Raw genomic sequence first — 21,943 nt, 5'->3', positions numbered from 1 at the left:
GCTGTACATTTGGAGAAACTGAGTGTGTGGCTCCTCACACGTTGATGATTAACTTCTACTTTCAAACAGTGAAACTTGCCATTATGTTTGCAGGTAGTTTTACAACCAACCCAGTAAACCGAACAGGCTACTAGAGTTCTTCTTGGATTAGCTATCATTTCTAAGAACTAGTGAAACAGTCTTTCATATAAAATTCATTCTGAAAAGAAGTCCACAGATCTCCATCGATCAAGATTCAGAAGACGAGACTTCACAGAACATTTCAGAGTTAGGATGCACACTGTTGACTTGATTTTTGAAATAAGACAAAATGAATAAAAGAAACAAAAAAATTACAAGGCAGTGGAATTCTTCTACAGTTGAAATCAAATGATGAAAATAGCTAGGATAAAAAAAGTTAAAAACATTATGATTTGCTTTTTTATTATGGCATCATTTGATTTCTGTGTGTGTGTGTGTTAAGTGCCGTCAAGTCGCTTCCGACTCATGGCGACCCTATGAATGAAAGTCCTCCAAAATGTCCTATCTTTGACAGCCTTGCTCAGATCTTACAAACTGAATTTGATTTCTACTCTGTTTCTAATCTATGCCCTTACAAAGCATCACACACAAAATGTTTATATAAAATATAGCAATGCTATTTAAAATGTTTAAAACAAGTCCAAATACAAAAATAAAATCGTGTTTCCTCCTCTTGCTATCCCAAGATATAAAACACAGCCTCTCAGAAACCAGCGCCTTGGGGATACACTTAGAGTTGCCAGGTCCCTGCTCGCAACCGGCGGGAGGTTTTTGGGGCGGAGCCAGGGGAGGGTTTGGGGAGGGGAGGGACTTCAATGCCATAGAGTCAAATGGCCAAAGCGGCCATTTTGTCCAGGGGAACTGATCTCTATCGGCTGGAGATCAGTTGTAATAGCAGAAGATCTCCAGCTACTACCTGGAGGTTGGCAACCCTAGATACACTGGTAAGGCTGCCTCTGAGCAAGTACAAAGGGCAGAGCTTCCAATCACCTTAACTCCTCCCGTGGGTGCATGTCCCTGACCTGGATGGCCCAGGCAGCCTGATCACATCAGATCTCAGAAGCTAAGACCCTGGCTAGTACTTGGATGGGAGACCATCAAAGAATACCAGGGTTACTATGCAGAGGAAGGCAATGGCAAACCACCTCTGTTAATTTCTTGCCATAAATTGTCTGCGACTTGATGGCACTTTAAACACACAAAAGGATGTGATTTTTTTCTGATTTCCCAAAGAAGACAGTGAATAGTCGAAGAGCCGTGCTGGATTAGATTACGCCTGTGGTCCATCTAGTCTAACATCCTGTTTCACAAAGCTGCATAAAGCCCTAATGCTGCCTCTTAGACAGGCTTCCTACCTATATTGTGAATTCTAAAAGTGTCATGATCAAGAAGATTCCAGTCTTTGTTGATTCCAAAGAACTGTCAGCAGAGTCTCCTCAAATGATCTTAAAGTGAGACATGTAAATGGGTTGTTAAGGGAAGGCCAATGTTTGCACCAATTTACCGAAAATTATAAAACTTCCCTTCACTAACAACCCAATGGCAAAATCAATATATTACTGCAGATGTTTTATGATCCGTGAGCGTTTTTTTTTTTTACAGATAGAAAACATTTTAGATGTGTTGTTTACTAATGTGCAGATGACATTTTCCTAAAAGGACAAAGGTGTAGAATCACTAATGAACATATTCTTCCAAAAACAGTGTATTGGGGTGGAATTTCCCCCAGATTATTTAAAAAGACTTGGAAGAGAAAAATCTCATTCAAATCTGATAACTGGAACCTTCACCTGGAGGGAAATGCCTCATTTGGATTTCACTATATACCTTAAAGCAAACTATTAGACGTATCTATTTGCTACCTCTTTTTGCTTATAGATTTCTTGTTTCCATCAAAGGGCTGGGAGCAACTGATTGAATTGTTAGGGAAGACCAACAATTTCCCCCCTTGATTTAAGGAAGCTCACTCAATCAGAGAATTTTATCCTGTTCTAAAAATAGTGTCCTAAATAAGCAGGATGTTTTACATTGTACCTAGCCAAACAGTCAACCCATTCTGATTCACGGTCTTTTCTGTGTACAAGATAGGGAAATGTTTACTTGAACAAGCTACAGGATTTCAACTCAGTCAAATATTTACACACACTGTAATACTGAAGTTAATATGCACCACAAACTCCTTCTCAGACTAAGGGTAAAGGTAAAGGTCCCCTGTGGAAGCACTGGGTCATTCCTGACCCATGGGGTGACGTCACATCTTGATGTTTACTGGACAGACTTTGTTTACAGGGTGGTTTGCCAGTGCCTTCCCCAGTCATCTTCCCTTTACCCCCAGCAAGCTGCTGGGTACTCGTTTTACCGACCTCGGAAGGATTGAAGGCTGAGTCAACCTTGAGCCAGCTACCTGAAACCGACTTCCATTGGGATCGAACTCAGGTCATGAGCAGAGCTTGGACTGCAGTACTGCAGCTTACCACTCTGTGCCACGGGGCTCTTTTTGTGTCTTTTCAGACTACTCTATGTTATACAGTTAAACTACAAGACTAGGTGTTGTCTCTCATAGTCTTCATAATTTTGCCAACAATCACCTCAGAGATGCCAGTGAAAGATGGAATTTGGGTGTGGAGAAAGTGAGCAGAGTTAATTAGTTCAGAAACAAAACTATGAATGAGCCTTGCATTTGTACACTGTGTTCTTTTCCATTCCTCCTCTCTTTGAGTAATATAATCCAATTAATTACTGTTTCTTTAGTACAGGCCATAGTTAGCATTACTTCTTAACTAACCCTGGATAAATAATCTTTTATATGTAGCATACATACACTTTCTGTCTTTAAAAAGCTCTTTCATCCTCAATAGTTTTTCACAAGACATCATATTTATTTATTAGGATCTACACAAAAGCTAAAACGCTTGTGGTACATGACCTCAGGGACTGGCTGCCTGCTCTACAGGCTCCAAGGGGGAAACCACTGATGGGGAAGGAAAACAACATAATTTCTCTTGACCTCAGATGTGGAAGGTAAGAAAGAGAAAATGGAGCCACTGGCATCATCCAGAATATACAACGGTGAGCAAGGAAGGCAGGGCAATGATGAAAACAGCAGGGTACAAAACTCAAAATCCAGAAAGTAGACATCCTGAATCCAGGTCATCCTCTAAAATGTCCTGTGTTAAACTATACAAAAATTCTAAGATTACATTACTTCAAACAGCAAGCGGTTTTATTGCTGGATTCTACATCAGGAAATTGTAAAACACCACCACCAGAACAGAATAGGAGCACTTTAAAGTCTTACATCAAAATGCAGCTCAGGCAAATCCCAGGAATGCATTTTAAATGTTTGAACAAGAGGTCTCTTCACCTATTCTGTTTCTGATTAAAAATCCTTTAGCCAATGCAGAATGACTTTTCTGCCTTGGGATATCTCCCACACTGAGAAATGTCTGACAAAGATTGATGAAAAAATGGAAATCAAACACAGATTCTGCAATGCGAACAGTCAATGAAGACAACAGAGCATTTTCTTGCTAACTTTATCTGTGATACATCTTAGAATAGAGTTGTTACAGATTTTTTGCTTTTTTTAATCATCTGTTGTATCATTATTCTTCCATTGACATCCCAGTGTTACAGCTAAATTATGCACAGCTGTGTCAGTGTGTAGATCACCATGTGCTATCATTGCCACAGCAGACAGTCCTTCATAAATTAAAGATCCAATACTACTAAAACCACTTACCTCGGATAAAAGGGAAACAACTATGAGAGGGGTAAAATGCTATAACTTACTGCCCAGTTGGGCTATCTCCAGTTCCAGCCATCCCAAGGAGTAGGACCTATATGAAACCCCACTCCCAAGCTCCTATTGGTTAATAGCCCTATCATGTTCATCCCTCTTCAGGCTTCTGTCTCTTCTGCTTTTCCCAGGACCTGCTTGTCAGACCAGTGTTATCTAGTGTCTTCTGCTATGGGCTTCCTATCCCTTAGTTTCTGTACTTCCTATATCTTCTTCTTGTCACTGCAAAGAATCCCAATAATTTCTTTCTTCATCATACCTACCAGTTGCATTATTTCCTGATTATCATGGACTCAGGAGTCAAAAAGTATGTGAATATTCCATGAGAACATAAGAAGAGCCCTGCTGGATGAGATCAATGGTCCATCTAATCCAGCATCTTGTCTCACACAATCGTCAACCAGTTCCTCTGGAGGGCCAACAACAGGGTATAGAGGCTGAGGCCTTCCCATGGTGTTGCCTCCTTGCACTGAGATTCAGAGGCTGACTATCTCTGAATGTGGAGGTTCCCTTTAGTCACCATGGCTAGTAGCCACTGGTAGACCCACCGTTCAAGAATTTGTCTAAACCTGTCTATGCCTGTGGCCATCACTACATTCTCTGGCAGCAACTTCCACATTTTAATCACCCTGTGTGTACAGAAGTAATTCCTTTTGTCTATCCTGAATCTACTGCCCATGAGCTTCATTGAATGCCCTTGAGTTCTAGTACTTTGGGAGAGGGAGAAAGTTATCTTTGTCCACTCTCTCCACCCTATGTATAATTTTATAAACCTCTATCATGTCTCCCCTTAGTCATCTCTTCTGAACTGAAAAGTCGCAGACTATTCAGCCTTACTTCATAGGGAAGGGGCTCCAACCCCATAATCATTTTGGTTGCCCTCTTCTGTAATTTATCCAGCTCCATTGTGAGAACTGTCCATATATTCCTGTTCTTTGTTTCCTGTCATTTAATGAGTTTTCAACCCATAAGAGGACCTGTCCTCATATTCCATTATTAACCCATGAGTTATCCTGTGTGACTCTTACAGGGTCAGCCCTCTAATGAGGTCTGCTTTACACTGGAACGCTGTGGCTCCTGCAGGTGACTCACCTCACTCAAGCAGAACCAGTGGAACCATGTGCTTCTAGTGCACTCACCAAGCTAGGAGATTTTCACACAGACACACCCCAAACAACTCAGAAACCACACCACCTCAAGCAAACAGACACACTTAAGAACATAAGAAAGGCCATGATGGATCAGACCAAGGTCCATCAAGTCCATCAGTCTGTTCACACAGTGGCCAACTAGGTGCCGCTAGGAAGCCCACAAACAAGACGACTGCAGCAGCATTATCCTGCCAGTGTTCCAAAGCACCTAATACAATAAGCGTATTATCCTGTGATCCTGGAGAGAATAGGTATCCATCATGACTAGTATCCATTTTTACTAGCATCCATGAATATCCCTCTCCTCCATGAACATGTCCACTCCCCCCTTAAAGCTTTCCAAGTTGGCAGCCATCACCACATCCTGGGGCAGGGAATTCCACAATTTAACTATGCATTGTGTGAAGACATGCTTCCTTTTATCTGTTTTGAATCTCTCACCCTCCAGCTCCAACAGATGACCCCGCATTCTAGTATTATGAGAGAGGGAGAAAAGTTTCTCTTACCCCTCTTTGCCTCTTGCACCAGTCCCAAGCTCAACTCCCCTGTCAGAAGCTCTGTTCGAAGCACAGGTCACAAGCCACAGGAGCAAGCCCCACAGGGATCCATGTCTTAACAGTTTTGGTCAATGATTAGAGGAGCCTTATAACAGGGAGAGGCAAGAGTTCTAACCTGTTTTTTAATATAGGCATTTCTCTGTGACTGAATTGTTCCCTTACTAAAGCAGGTACACTGATAATTTTCTACATCAAAGCTGTGCCCAATGAAATGAATTGTGACTATCACAGGAAAAATGCAATATAGGTACTAAAAATAGCGTTCATTTGGTTCATTTGGTTACACAGTAAAGTGACTCGCTCCTATTACCACACCTTAATGGCTAGGTCACAATGTTCGCTGGCAGTGGTGAGCTGCTCGATATGTCTGTCCACATCTGCTACGGACAAACTGCAGCTGCTCTTCTTTCGCCCGCAGACTACATTCTCCAGACCCGTCAGCACTCTCTGCAGTTCAGAGTTCAAGTCACTACAGGTATCTGCGCAACAGAAAGAACATGTCAGACAAGCACTAAAAGTCAATCTATATCTAAAGAAAAAGAGGCTGCGGTCTTGTAAAAGGTACCTCAATTGGGCAAATATTTCTCTTCACAGCCTGCCCCTTCCCAAGTACAAACACCATTAACCTAACCTTGCAAGTTACTAATGTACTGTTGGCTGATAATTGTCCTAGCAATTATGCAGGCTTGAAAGTTGTCTGATAGTATTTAAAGATCATAAGATATTCACACACAAAAACACAAAGTTGTCTTTCACACGCAACTGAATTGGCTGAACAGTAGAGCCTTTCTAGAATGATTTCATGAAATGTGTAATATATCACTACTGGTGTCAGGAAAGCATAAGACCGGCCAGCGGCCTAGGGAATTGTTTGCATTCCCATGCAGCACGCCTGCCTAGTCCAGAATCCCATTTCCCACATCACCCAACCAGAAGCCCCGGTAAGTCAACAAGAAGGGCCCTGAGGCCAAAGCCTATCCCTGTTACTGCTCTGCACTAACTGGCATTCAGAGGCATATTGCATCTGAACATTTAGCCAGTAACCATTCATAAAAAATTTTAAACCATGTAAACCTGTGCCCATCATCACATTCGGTGGCAGTTGAGTCCCACAAGTTACCGTATATACTCGGGTATAAGCCGACCTGAGTATAAGCCGAGGCACCGAATTGGACCACAGAAAAGGGATTTTTTTATTGACCCAAGTATAAGCCAAGGGTCAATAATGCTGCGCTCTAAAATGGCAGCCGCCATTTTAGAGCGGGAGGAGGATCTCGCCCCTGCCCCGGGTCGCCCTCCCGCCCACCCCGACCCCAGCGTCATCCTACGGGGGGAGGGGGAAGAGCCCTTGAACCCCCTACTCACCGGGAGAGGTGGCGATGCAGCCGGCTAGGGGTGTGCGCCAGAGGCCCCCACAAGCACCAACAGGCCCGCTCGTCAGCTGGCGAGCGGGAGGACCGGCCTGGGCGGGCCCTGCCCGGCCGACGAGGCGCCGACGATGTTCCCTGGCCCCCGGGCTGGCCAGCCAGACGGGGCCGCAGGGAAAGGTGGGACAGCACGGGGGGGGGGGGAAGAAACCGCCGCCGCCCAGCAGAAGGTACAGGGCAGGAGCTCCCCGGTGGCGCGTCCAGCGCGCATGCCGGGTGATCCGGGGGGGGAGGGCAGGGCAGGAAACCTCCAGCGGCGGGCCAGCGCAGAGGCTGGGGGATCAGGGGGGAGGGCAGGGCAGGGGCTCCCCGGTGGCGCGTCTAGCATGCAGGCCAGGTGATCGGGGGGGAGGGCAGGGCAGGAAACCTCCAGCGGCGCCGACGACTTTCCCTGTCCCCCGGGCTGGCCAGACAGACGGGGCCATGGGGAAAGGTGGGACAGCGTGGTGGTGGGGGGGAAAGAAACCGCCGCCGCCCAGCAGAAGGTGCGCTGGGGTGGTGGGGGGAGGCGGGACAGCCCGCCCATCAGCTGGCTGGCGGAGGGGGGAGCGTGTTGGTGCGGCAGGAGACTCATCGCGGCTCCATGCGGTGGGGGGGGGGGAAGAAACCACGAAATACCGTATTGACCCGCGTATAAGCCGAGTTGGGATTTTTCAGCCCTTTTTTTGGGTTGAAAAACTCAGCTTATACGCGAGTATATACGGTAACTATACATTGCATAAAGCCATACTTTCATCTACCCTGAACCTACTACCTGTCAATCTCATTTGATGCTCCTAGTATTTAAAGAAAGGGAGAAAAAAGCTTTCTCCATCCTCTTTCTCTACTTGCCAACAACCTATGTCTCCTGAAGCAAGCATCCTTCTTGCATTATTAGCAAAGCACAAAATGGCAATTGCTATCACTGCCATAGAACCAAGTGAGCAGGTCTTGATCTCTATCTTTGGCACACCAGTATCTGGTTGGCTTTAATTGGATGGCAAAGGGGAGGAACTGAGAAACTTAACGGGGGTGGGGTGGGGACTCAAGAGCATTTATTTCTATGATAAGCAATTTCCCCTTGATAAATTAAAGATATCCATCCAAAATGAGATATGGGCAGTTACTTCTGATTTTTCTGTTTAACTTAACTGGTAATGTTTACTGAAGGCAACTACTCTCCAAAGCAGCCATTTTCTCCAGGGGAATTGATCTTAGTCGCCTGCAGATCAACTGTAATTAGCAGGAGATCTCCTATCCCACCAGATATTTAAGCCTATGTTTTGCAAACAGAGAACATAAGAACCTTGATGGATCAGACCTAATGGTCAATCTAGTCCAGCAGCCTGTTCCCCACAATGACTAACCAGATAATCTAGAGGTCTACAGCAGGACTGCTTCCCTTTACAGATGTCTCTTTTACATATGGCTCGTAGCGACTGATGGACCTATCCTCCATGAATTTGTCTAATCACCTTCTAAAGCTATATCAGCTAGCGGCCATCACTATATCTTGTAGTAGCAAGTTCCACAAGTTAATTATGCTTTGCATGAAGATATGCTTTATTTTGTCTCTCCTGAATTCACAGGCCATTGATCTCATTTCATATCCCCAAATTCCAGTATTTGGAGAGAGGGAGAAAATGGCTCTATCCACTATCTTCACACCACACTTTATTTTATAAATATAAGTCATATCTCCTTTGATTGTCTTTTTTTCTAAACTGAAAAGCCCTGACTAACCTCTCTAGTCTTTTCTCATAGGGACGAAGATATAAGCTCTTGATCATTTTCACTGCCCTTTTTGGCATTGTCTCCAGATCTATGATATCATTTTTGAGATGGCATGATCAGAACTTACACAGTATTCTGAAAGCAGACTCCGTACCAATCTATACAAGGATATTACGGTATTAGCTGTTTTATTTCAATTTGATTGCTAATATTCTCTAGCACAGAATTTGTTTTTTTCACGGCTGTCACACACTAAGCAGACATTATTTTCATTCAGCAACCAACCACAACCCCAAGATTTATTTCCCCATTCACTCAATTGGGAGAGATCCTCCTGAAGCTCTTTACAATCCCCTTTGGTTTTCACCATCCTGAATAATTTGGTATGATGCACAAACTAAGCCATTCCAAATAATTTATGAACAAATTAAATGGCACTGATACAGCTCCTTAGGGAATTCCACTGCTTAGTTCTCTTCCTTGTGAAAACTATCCATTTAATCCTACCCTTTGTTTCCTGTCATTTAATCAGTTACTATTCAACAAGATGACCAGCTCTCTTATTTATTTACTCCGTGTATAGCACGTCTTTCTCGCTGAAGCTCAAGGTGCATAGCCATCTTACCCCATGACTGTTAAGTTTAGCCAAGATCCTTCATTGAGGGTCATTGCCAAAAGCTTTTCTGGAGATGCAAGTATGTATTTTATTCTGGTTACCCTTATCCATATGCTTGTTAACAGTCAAAGAACTCCCACTTGAACATATGAAGCTGCCATTGGTACATCTAGCCAAATATGACTCTGACTGGCAACAGTTCTCAAAGGTCTCAGGCAAAGAAAGTCTTTTCCAATAACAGCTGAGATCCTTTTACTTGGGGATACCAAAGCTTAAACCTAAGACCTTCTGCATTTAAAGCAGATACTCTATCACTGAGCCACAGCTCCTCCCATTACTTTTAAATAGGAATGGGACAGTGTACAATGACAAAGCTCCCAAATTCTTCCATTAAACCAGACAAGCATATCTCTCCCTTGCAACAAGGATGGACACAAGGCTGACAAGTCCAGATCCTGCACAACTGCATCTCAGATATGCAGTTACTAAAAAAGTTAATGCCTCAACAAATTAAATCCCATGGTATTATCAGCATCGATGGGCAAAAGAAGATGGCCTTCTGAAGCCTGTTTCCCACGGAAAAATATTTCTGCTCTGTCAGGTCCACTTAAAAAGCATTTTTTCACATAAGCAAAAATTCAGTTACAAAAAACAGCTTCTCAGGCCTGGATGCACCAACGAGATTGCTGAGCTGATAAAACCTATTTATTTTGCTTGCATTCCTGAAGCTCAGCGACAATTTCTACAAATTTTGTCACATTTTACAAGACGATGCCTTTCTTAAACAAGCTCTTGTCCTTTAAGTTCTACCCCTCAGGCTGCCTTCCTTGCAGGAAATAAGCCTTTATAACACAGAGGAACCAACATCTCAAGGAGAAGGTTGATTAAATGCGGTCATAGAATTTGTAACATACAGCAAAGGAGATTAGCTATTTTAGCCCTTGATGTTTTACTGCCTGTAGCAGTAGAACAGCATAGCTAAATTTACTAGTATATCATGACAGGTGAGGGTAGTTCAGTATATCAGTGAGGTTGCTGCATTAGTGCAATGTGTAGTGCTGGGTTTTCAGTTCGTGATGAATTTGCATGATATGTAAACCAAAGAAATGGATTTTAAAAAAAGAACTTAAACATATGTATAGCAGAAAAGGAGCAAAATAAAAAAGTAGAAAGGATATGGATGAAAAAGTACAGAAAACAAACATCTTGCAATGTTATATTGTGTTGCGATGTTCACATCTCTCAATTTGTAGAATGCAACGATCATAAAAGGACAATAAATCTTCCCAGCATCATTTTGTAGTCCTGATTGTTATGGGCTGTAATCCAATGCAGCTGCTTGTGCATAGGCTTAGCCAGGGCCATCTTTGGAAATTTTACCACCTAATCTCCAACAACTGATGTTATGGATGTTTATAACTTTTAATTTAGCTTGCTTCGTTCATTGTTGGACTTGTGTATGCATGCATGTACAAGCGACTGTATAAACAGCCCTTTTGAATTTTACACACAGAAAAGTCCATGTTTGTATTTTGTGTTAAAATTAAAATTCTGTACCAAATTTAATTTCTTCCAGATAGGTTATGACCACCACAGGAAGGAACCAATAGGAAGGTCTCCGTTTTAGAACAGTCTTTCAGTAGAGTTCCTCTTCCCTGTCGGTTCTTTTGTTGTTTTTTCAATGCAACTGTATCACCACAAATCTGAAAACCAAAACGCATGATGCTTTTTGCTGAAGTGTTTTCAGCTATTAGCATCCAGTTGGCATTTTTAGCTATGGTTTTGGACAACCTTACATCCTAGGAACATCTGTTTTCCCATGAATCTCAATCAAAATTAACCACACGTGTCTACCATCATCAAACGGAGATGATTATATGGTCTCTGTACTCACTCTGAATTTAGAGCATACAGTACTCAAAATGTGGCAAAGGATCAACTCCATCCTTTTGGGGGGGAAATTAGAATATGTCTAATTCTCAACATGGCCAAATCTGTGGATACTTAAATCTAGAGAATGGAACCACGAACAGACAAGACAAAACCAGACCAAGAAGGAAAAGCTGAAATTCAAAACAACAACAACACACACACACATTGTGGTTAAAACCCTCCAAAATGACAGAAGCAGTGCCTGTAGTTTCAAGAAACAAATGTCCTTGGTGGCTGTTGCAGGGCTCTTTCGAAGGTTGTTTGGCTTTTGAGGGAGGTTGCAACTGGGCCAGGCCTAAAAGCAACCACTAGGTGACTTGATACCATATGACTTGCATGACCCTCCCAGGGGACTAGATGTTCACTATTGTTCAAGAGCAGCCACTCCAAGGAAGCCAATGTGGTATAGTGGTTTCACACCAGGGTCTGGGAGACCCAAGTTCTAGTATTTACTCTGCCATGGAAGTTCACTGGGTGACTTTGGGCTAGTCACATATTTTCATGCTAACCTACTTCACAGGGTTGTTATGAGGATAAAATGGAGGAAAAAAGACTTATGTAAGCTCTTCTGGGTCCCCATTGAGGAGAAAGGTGGGGTATAAAGAGGCTGCCATGGGGAGGGAAGAAGGTAAATCTGAGAGCTAGTGTGGTGTAGCAGTTAGACTAGTAGAACGGAATCTGGGAGACCAAGGTTCAAATCTTCACTCTGCCACAGAAGCTTGCTGGATAACCTTTCCCCAGTCACTCACCTAATATACCTCACAGCATTGTTGAGAGAATAAAAGAGAGCAGAGAAGCTGCTTTGGGTCATCACTGGGGAGAAAGATAAGATACAAATGAAGTAAATAAAGGATAAAGACTGGGGAGGGGAAAGAATAAAAGAATGGTTAGTTCGTTAGTGGCAAGGAGAGAAGGAAGCAGGGAAAGTGAAAAGGAAATGGGGGCTGCCAGAAGGAAAGAAAGAGAAAATAGTGTGAGGACGATGACACAGGGGACAGTGAAGTGATCCTGCAAGTTCTTGTGAATTCCCTCCTTATATGGATAGTACTAATTTAAGTATCAATGTATTTTACTAATATAAATGATAAGGAGAGAAACTGCCAGAGTACAACCTTTTTGTATCCATAACTACACCATAGTGACATGTTCTAATGTAACTGATAGCAGACTTGGTTCTATACTGAAATGTGTTCTCCTTCTAAATTAGATCTGTGTAACACCTCAGAATCTACAACATGTGCTTTCTGAACCCAAGAGCCCAAAGCAGGTTACTGCTACAGAGTGTCCTGGCTAAAAGCCTAAGTTGTGAACCACAAAACCTGCTTGAGTTTGACCACCACCCCCCAAAAAAAAAACCACTCACAAACAAATGTCCTTAACACTCCCTACTTGGCCAACTGTTACTTTGGGACCAGCCATCTGTACAGAAATTACACAGCTCCCAGAAAGCAAAAAGTTTTGGGAAAATGCTGATTTTTAATTTCACTTTGTTATCCTGTCTTGTAATCTTGGCAGTCAATATAGTTACTGGCAAAGTTTAAAAGAAAATTAAACTCACCAAGCATAAAACATAAGACAAAACAAGGAAAACTAAAAGATACACTTAGAGTAATACTTAATAGTAGTGAAAACTTAGTTGGAAATGCCAGAATGGCTCAGTGTTTTTACAACCACTTGTTTACAGGTTGCATTCAGATGTCACATGGAATCACTACTTGTTTGTGATGTCCAAATTTGATAGCTTTAACAAACCTATTTTTTTCTTGCCAAATTGGGATTCTAAACCAGGATAAAAGCATAGATTAGAATTTCACTTAGGTCATTTATGCATGGGTACTTTCACTCACATTGCCCCCCCTCCTGGTCTGTCTTGGTTGTTCCTCGGAGTTATGCATGAGTTTTCCGCCTTTATAGATGACCTCACGGCCAGCCCTCACAAATCCCAGCACTTCCGTTCCTCTATTAACCTGATTCTTTGATCTCTCCTGAGATCACCCCAGGTGAAATAATTGTGCATAAGGCAAAGCACAGGACACAAAAGCTTGGGGGAGTGACGTTTCTCTCACAGAAAGCACTACTGTCAATAACAAAGCAGCATGTTAAAGGGCAGGAATTCAAATACTTCCTGCTTCCTGGGAGTTCTTTCTGAGCAGAAGAAAGGATTTTAAAAAACGAGGCTTGGGTTTCCGCCCCGCCCCCCGGTTTCTTTTAGAAAGCTCCATCTTTTAAATGCTTTTTTCACGACACTTGGGTTTCTGCAGGGAGGGGGGACTTTTTTCTCACAGTGAGCACTACAGCCAATTACAAAGCAGTGTTTCAAGGGGCAGGGACTTTAATGCTTCTTGATTTGAGCTTGGAGACTGCTTGTACATAGATTCACAACAGGAAACTGTGGGTACCCCCCGCGAGCAACAAACCTCAGGTAAAACTCCCATGCATAAATGACCTTAGTGTACACCAACAAATCCAGTTTGAATTTGGATACCACAACGAACAGTAGTTATATCAGAAATTTAACTGGGAAGTCTTCAATCTCAGCTCCACACACAAAGGGAAGAATAAGGGTGAGATGGGAAAAAGAGCAGGGACACAAGCTTTTAATCACTGTTGTCACTTTCTAAATTTGTCACATTTGTCAATTCTTTTTCATGATCAAAAGCATTCATAGACTGGTTTCTGGTTACCTGTAGCAAGTGACTCTCGTGCCCAATGACTAGCCATCAAAACCTTTGCCTTTCATTTTGAGACCAATTTTCTAAAAAGTTGAGTAACCAGCTCATTTCCCATTCTTCCTCTGCAGCTACCACACTATTATTGTATTGGATGTATTCAGGAAAGTTGCCCCATACCTTTAATTCTGCCTTGAAGGTATACTTTATGAAGCTTTATTTTTCCTCTGAACATGCTGACTAGTCTATCAAAAGCTGCAATAGCTTCCTGCTACTACAGTTTTACATGATTTCCATGTAAAAACAATTCTCACCCATGTCAGCTGTAACCATGGTCGACTGGTTCTCTGGGACGGAAACAGAAGTCTGATCTTGGTCCATGCTATGTGAATCTTCATTGGCCTCATGTTGGCTGTGACTAAGTTCTGATCGTAGTTCGGAATACTCATCTTCTTCCCTGGGGAGAAAGCCAAAAATAAATAAATTGAAAAACGTATCTGCCTTCTGCAGAAACAGCCCAAGTTTTGTTTCTATAATTGCAACAATTTAATATCACAGTGTCGCTTTCTATGAATGTATTCTATATAGTACATTCATCTAGAATCCACGGACCTGGGAAATGTCCATATTCACAACATTCAGTATCAAGTGCATTCACCAGACAGATGTAATGCAACCTATTAAACAGACTGTTTGCTAATTTATCCTCTGTGTTAAATAATGTAAATATCCTCTATCACATTTATGTCCTAGCTTTCCTCCAAGAATATCAGGGTAGCTCACATAACGGTTACAGAGACAGAGACAGAGACAGAGACAGAGAGAGAGAGACAGAGAGAGAGAGACAGAGAGAGAGAGAGAGAGAGAGAGAGAGAGAGAGAGAGAGAGAGAGAGAGTCTTCCCTTGACACAGAACATACTTCAAGGAGACCTCCACAAGTAGCATGGAACTGTAATACCCAACACAATGTTATAATGCTGATTTAATGAAGCGCAAATAGTGCTGGAAACCTCTTACATTTTATGTAGAAAACTCAGTGCAAGGGAACAGAAAATTGTGTGGAAGTAATGATACAGGAGTTCATTTTACACAGGGGAGAAGCAAAAATCAAAATGAGGATTTTTGAGTTGAAACAGCTGAAGATAAGAAATTCAACATCATCCCTAGAGGATGTAATCCCATGTAATCCTCATCACTACCATGTGAGGTGGATTAGGCTGAAAGATAGTGACTGGCCCAAGGGCAACAGCAAGGTATGTCACAGAGTGGCTTTCTGAAACCAGATCTCCTTTATCCAAATAGGATACGCTATCTGGCATACTACAGTGGTTCTGCAAAATGTTCCGATAAGTATTACAATTACCGCAAAAAGCAGTCTTTTCCATTTCTAGCACATCCTGCAAATGTACCAAGGACACAAGTGCCTGGAACACCTTGCACAAATTCTCACGAAAAAGAACCGACTGTATGTACATCTGCACCTAGAAATGCTTTATTGCACTACTACTCATATCAACATACTATGTGGATGCAATTCTTTCTGTGAGGGGAGAGGACAATGTACTATCCCCTCTAAGCTCTCACTGCAATTAACTTTTGTTTTAAAGTGGCCGTTATTTTGTAGCACACAGCTAAAAGACGGCAAGCAAATTTCTGCTGCTGGCCTAACCAGTGGAAGTGAACCACTCACACAAGAGATCTATTTGTATAAGCAGTGTAACCTGAGGAGGGAGAAGACTTGCTGAGGATCACACTTTCTTCCTCAGTAATTAGGAACATTGTATAATGAGAGCCAGCATGGTGTAGTGGTTAACAGTGGTGGTTAGGAGAGGTGGACTCTAATCTGGAGAACTGGGTTTGATTCCCAGTTCCTCCACATGAAGCTGTCATGGGCTGGAGCAATAATTAACCTGAGCATATGGTTTGCCTATGAATCTATATGAGTAAAAGCATTTTTTAAGGCTCATATGAATAAGAACTGATGAAGTAATGTGGGGTAAAGTTCATGCTGACTGAAGCTGTTCTAAGATAAACGAAACTGCATGGCTACAAGGCTATAAGACATTTAATGCTGCTCGCTTGATAGTTGAGTCTGAAAAGTATCAGCAATTGCTTATCCGGGGTGTTCTTCTTGGCATAAACAAGAAGGTCATCTCTGTCTGGGGATTTTTGGTCTCTGCTCTAAGATACAGCATAAGGAGGAAATAATTCTACTGTCCGATAAGTCAGAATTGGTCTTTAAGCAGTACAACAGATGGTGACCTTGTGAACTTGGTGACTTAATGCCACATTAATACATAGTAGAGCTTTCTCCACTGACCAGGTGGAAGTGACAATGCCAGTCACTATCAAGAGTGACCAATTTAGACCCAGGACAGAAGTTTCTAGCCTCTTGGCTCAGCTCAGATAACCACTGCTCTGAGAGTATAAAAGCTGAACCAAACTGCTAGAAAGAAGAGAGTTGGTGGAGGGCAGCTGAAAGCTGCCTGGCCTCACTCTCCCAAACATCTGCAAAGATGTAAAACTAAGCTTTCATTGTCTCTTGCGTGAGACAAGAAATGAGTTACAGAGAGGGCAGCAAGTCTGTCTGGCCATAACTCATTTCTATGATATTATGTCTATTATTTCATTCTATTATTTCATGTCTTGCGTGATATGAAACTATACCATTTCACAAGCTCTCTGTGAGGATGGGAAAGACTCTCCTTGAGAGCAATTCATTTCAAGATGACCTGCTAAGGCTGGACATCTGAAATGACTGCTGGCAGACTAATAATCTAAATAGTCTGACCTGGCTTTCCTTGAGAAACATGGAAGTTGTGAAACCCAAATTACAGAACTGGTTTCTCCATTTCTCAGAACCAGAAACAGGATTCTCAGATGCTCTTGGAGACTTCTCTAAGCACTCAGAGAACTCTCTCAGGGTAAAGAGCCAGAGTTTTCCCAACCTAAAAGGGAAGGCTTCTGCACTCAGAATAAGAGGCCAGAGATGTTCCTGGGGGAAAAGGAGAATCTCTGTTCTCTGTAACAAAGCTTAAGGCACATATAAAGTAATGTTTACATAAAACATATACAAAATCTATTAGGCCTATTCATGGAGACTCTTAGTCAAGGAAACATATTCACTGAGACTGGCAAAGCCAGAGAATAACTGAGTCTTCCATACAAACACTAATACAGCCTTAAGCTCACACATAATGAATCATATATAATACATAAGCTTTGCATTGCTGACTATTAAGATACTCACTCACATACTATCAGCATTTATGAAGCATTCCTGATCTTAACAGTGATCAGAAGTCCATAAACATAGAATAGTTTAAATATAAAGCTTATAGTATCTTATCCTCTGCACACAGCATTGGGTAAAGATACTACACATAGCTATAACAACTGACTATAGTCTCACTAGCTCTAACTTCAGCTTTCTCTGATAAATAGACTTCAGAACAGTATTTCAATGAACCTAAACTGGCATGAAATACTCAATGAGCTTTCGGACTATAATTCTCAAATAAACTAAGAACCAGAGAATCAAAGATATGGTAAAGACATAGAAACATGGGAAAAGACTATGTCCTTACAGAAAAGGTTTGGAATATCCTAAATATCAGCTATGCATATGAGCTGGAGAGGTTTAGAAATAATATAAGGTTTTACCTGGTTTACTTATGTTTTATATTTCAGGTACTCTGGATTAAGATGCTCTTAACTATAACAGGTCTTTTCCCCATTATATTAATCATATCTTCTCTCCCATTGTATTAAATCATATTTTTATTCTGTGAGAATTACTAATCATGTTTTTACAAGATTCTGTAACTATAGTATTCTAAATGAATCTAGAGATACAAGTTAAAATCTTATAGAGAGAAATGCATTAAAGGTTTAAGATTAGAAAACCTTACATAGAGAAATTGCTTATAAAGATTGTATGAAACTGCTTGCATATATTAACATAACTGAACATGTAAAAGAATCATAATGTTTGTACTTTATGACATGTTTTGAGAGTGTGTAAATATTCACATGCATATAAATATATATATATTATGTGAAATAAATGTTATTTAAAGGAAGTCCCTTGTTCATAAATTTTCTGGCACTCTTCAATAGAAAGCCTACAGTCCTTGTAGGAATTATCATTGACTTCTGGCTGTGAGGTCTCGCTGAATAGATAGCTCAATTTCTCAGTAAGTGGTACATTCTAGGAGTGTAGACCCCTTAACGCCACAAGCCATGACAAAGCCAGCTGGCTGACCTTGGACCAGTCAAAGTTCTCTTAGACCTCTCTCAGCCCCACCTACCTCACAGGGTGTCTGTTGTGGGTAGGGAAAGGGAAGGTGATTGTAAACTGGTTTGATTCTTCCTTAAGTGGTAGAGAAAGTAGGCATATAAAAACCAACTCTTCTTCTGATCATGGAAGAGAAAATTCAGTTTTCGGTGAGTCTCTTCTCCTGTGCTACACTGCTCTCACACGTAGTCTACTCGCATGAGCAGTCATTTCTGCAGGAAAGCGAGCTGCAGTAACATGTACTCTAGCTCTAAGATGACAGGTTAGTGACCAGGGCCATTCATGAGCAAGGAAGAGTCAAAAGGAAACAATAAGTTATTTTGTATTGCACCACCTTTTTTACAACCTGTACTTAGACACCTTGAAAATACAGCTTTCCAAATAATTTACAAATAAGTAACTCAGCAAGGCAAAGCAAATATTTAACAAAATGCAGCAATGGTTATGTTCAGATCAGATCAAAACAGTACCTGAAAGTGCTATGCAATACATGTCAAAGCAGGCAAGAAGCCAAGCCTTAAACAGCAAGAAATACAAGATAATGAAGATGTATATATGTGGATTAATGTTCTCTGAATAAGTTAATTATTAGCCACAACACATGCCAACAATAATTAGCTTCAGACAAAAAACAATTACCATGCAGTCAAAGAGCTGTCTATTTCTGGTCAGAAGGGTAATTTGTTTGTTCACTTAATGTCAACTCTCTGCAATTAGTCCTTCATTTTAAAATCTGAATTACCTCTCTGAGCGGAAGAGAGAATTGGCTAATCGCAATGGTAACACTTCAATAGGCCGCTGTGAGGTTTGTGTTTCTATTCTTTGTAGCCAAACAGGTTTAAACCCAAATAATCCATGCAAGGGTTGTTTGCACTGCTGAAGGATTCTGCTATCAGGTGGAAGCAAAACTGAAACTATGGTTCCACATGGACCTATTCACAGCCCCTACATTTCCCTTGAATTTATCCCCATGGATATCAGTATACTCAGAAAAACTCCTGTTCAAAGGTTCCACTTCTCCTTGGAGTTTCCATTTGGTTCCTCTGTAATTACTTTCTGTTTTCTTGTAGCACTTACAAATTAATTAATAGATAATTATCAGCTCTTTCCTGGGGGTGCACATGGCTTAAGAATTGTTTACGATCCTGATAGTGTGAATACAAAACAATTTAAAAATGAGCATGGCATTGGTAAACTACAAAGTGAGTCTAAGGAGAGGACGACACTAATCACCAAAACAAGAAAAGGCAATTATATATACACACACACACACGTGTGTAGTGGGAAAATATATATTTAATAATATATATAAAGTGGGAGGCGGGCGGGGCCGCACAGAGCCAGCTGGGCGCCTCCCAGCTGGCCATCGGGGCGGGGAATGCTGGCTCACGCCGTCCTGACGCGCACGCGCCCAGCCGGCATTCACTCCATAAGACGCACAGACATTTCCCCTCACTTTTGAGGAGGGAAAAAGTGCGTCTTATGGAGCAAAAAATACGGTAGATTAGCACCAGAAAAGCTTAGCTGCTTTTTAGCTTGTAGATGCTGTTGGCATTCAATCAGACCAGAATTGCTGGATCCAGCATTAATTCAGGGCGATGACTCATCCTGATATGTAACAAATCAGAAAAGGGGACCCACAAGATAGTAAAATGTGACCTTTGAAACTGCTTCCTTTAGTTAAGAACTCAGCAAGAAATTATACGTGACAAAAGGATGATTTCCCCAGAAATCTCCACTAAGGAATTCATCTGGGGTGTTGACAGGGTGTGTACACAGCTATTCTCTCATGACTTCAAATATAATCTAGACCTTGGCTGTTTTCCAACATTCATTCTGCTTTAATTAGTGCTGGTAAAGCACTTTGATGTCCTCAGGTGTTAAGTCCCCTATGAACAGAGAGTTTGTTAAAATTATGTTTATGCTAATAGTTTTGTCAGATCTTTTCATAGTAGGCACTTCCCATTTTTAATTACTTTTCTAGGATAAAAACGGACAAACCCACAAAACTGTTTGACATACAATAGTCTCCTCTCCCACTCAAGAAAACTATTTTGTAAACTTAAGGATTTCTCTTCTAATTTATTTATTGGAAGTTTTTTACCCATTCCTACAAAGGACAGAGAGAGATGTTTACAAAAATAATAAAATCACAATAATTCATTAAATGTAACAATAAAAACAACAGCTTACCTCACAATAAAATTGCAACCCAAGAAAACAGTAACCAAGGAGTACATAAAAATTCACTCTTAAATAATTGCTCAAATTTACAAGCCCATTCAAACCCCACAGAGAGATTCTAAAAAACCAAACATCTAGGCAATGAAAAAGAAATTTGCAACTAATTCCCAAAGGCTCGCTGGAACAAAATACCTTTGCCAAACTTCCTAACTATTACCAGAGAAGACACTCTACGAATCTCCCTAGCAGATTTCCAAAGGGTAGGATCCACTACAGAGAAACTTGTCATTGGTACACAGGTTAGATTAATCTCCTGAAAGGACAGATACCCTTTAACAGAAGAGACGGATCTTACCTAAGCTCACATGAGAGCTTAGTAGATAGTGAAGAAAATATTTGAGAATGATTGTTTTGGGTTTTTGAAATGTGTGAACCAGAAGAGGGGAAATCTTCCTCTCTCTCTCTCTCTCTCTCTCTCTCTCTCTCTCTCTCTCTCTCTCTCTCTCTCTCTCTCTCTCTCTTTTTGCCGTCAAGTTGCAGCTGACTTATGGTGATCCCATAGGGTTTTCCAGGCAAGAGACATTCAGGGGTGGGCTGCCATTGCCTGCCTATGTGTAGCAACCTTGGTATTCTCCTTGGTGATCTCCCATCCAAATTCTGACCAGGGCCAACCTTGCTAGCTTTTGAGATCTGACGAGATCAGGATAGCTATCCAGGTCAAGGATACCTTACCTCGGAAATTTAAACCATAATGATTTATTTTAAAATAAACTTACTACACAGAAATGAAAATTCAGTCATTTAGGCAGCTTCCTAACCCCTTTCGAACTGGGAACGCCCCTTTTTTGGTGGCGTAGCCTTGCTGTTTTCAATGGGGACATTTTCCATCTTTTATATTTTAAATTCTTTTTATATTATTTTTGGCAGCCAGGAAGCCTCTGCTGATGCAGCACGGATGTGCTTCTCCTGGCTGCTGCCTAACTGTTTCCCCCTTGAGGAATGGGCTGCCCGGGCTGCTCCCCAGGGGTTATAATGGGTCTCCCAATGGTCAAGAGGCACTGCACTTCCTTACTGTTTCTGATCAGTACCAGCACGGAACACCTCTAGGGAACTTTACACATACCACTTGGAGCAGAGGAGAACTTGAACCAGTTTCTTCTCAAATGCTCGGTGCCCTTATTGAGGTACCAAATAAAGGTGAGGAGGGCAAAAAAACCCAAAGCACTAATATGCAAGATTTGGAGACACAGACTAAAAATAGCTGCCTTGAGTCTGAGAAGATAAGGTGGAATGGAATTGTTTTAATTAATTAAATACATACATGTGCAGGTGTAGTATATTTTTGCTGTGTAAGAATTTAAAGAGTTTTATGATAAATAATATTGTTCTGTTATGGGGTTAACTGTTCTATCAGTTCCATTTTGTGGTGAATGCACAAGGAGAATAAAATACCGAAAGCTAAATAGATTTCCTAAAAATGTTATTGCAACTCAGGCCATGTTCGCAGAGCTGGAAAATTCAGTTCTATTTTCTGCAGTTTTTCTTTTCTTTGATCACAGCACACTGCCCTTCCAATG

At 41.5% G+C, this 21,943-nt stretch overlaps 1 protein-coding gene across 2 annotated transcripts in view; it reads right to left on the bottom strand.

Moving 5' to 3' along the window:
• Positions 1-21,943, bottom strand: part of MCC (MCC regulator of WNT signaling pathway) — a 249,633-nt gene that overhangs the window by 52,535 nt on the left and 175,155 nt on the right. For both annotated transcript variants that reach the window (XM_056848103.1, XM_056848104.1), the window contains 2 exons: positions 14,200-14,342; positions 5,844-6,007 (listed from right to left, as the gene is read on the bottom strand). In XM_056848103.1, coding sequence (XP_056704081.1) covers positions 5,844-6,007; positions 14,200-14,342 — 307 coding nt within the window. The remainder of the gene's footprint in view (positions 1-5,843; positions 6,008-14,199; positions 14,343-21,943) is intronic.

The sequence above is a fragment of the Euleptes europaea genome, chromosome 4 (genome assembly GCF_029931775.1).
Source record: "Euleptes europaea isolate rEulEur1 chromosome 4, rEulEur1.hap1, whole genome shotgun sequence".
NCBI lineage: Eukaryota > Metazoa > Chordata > Lepidosauria > Squamata > Sphaerodactylidae > Euleptes > Euleptes europaea.
Note: the sequence above shows the minus strand (reverse complement) of the source record. Positions and strands in the feature narration are given on the sequence as shown.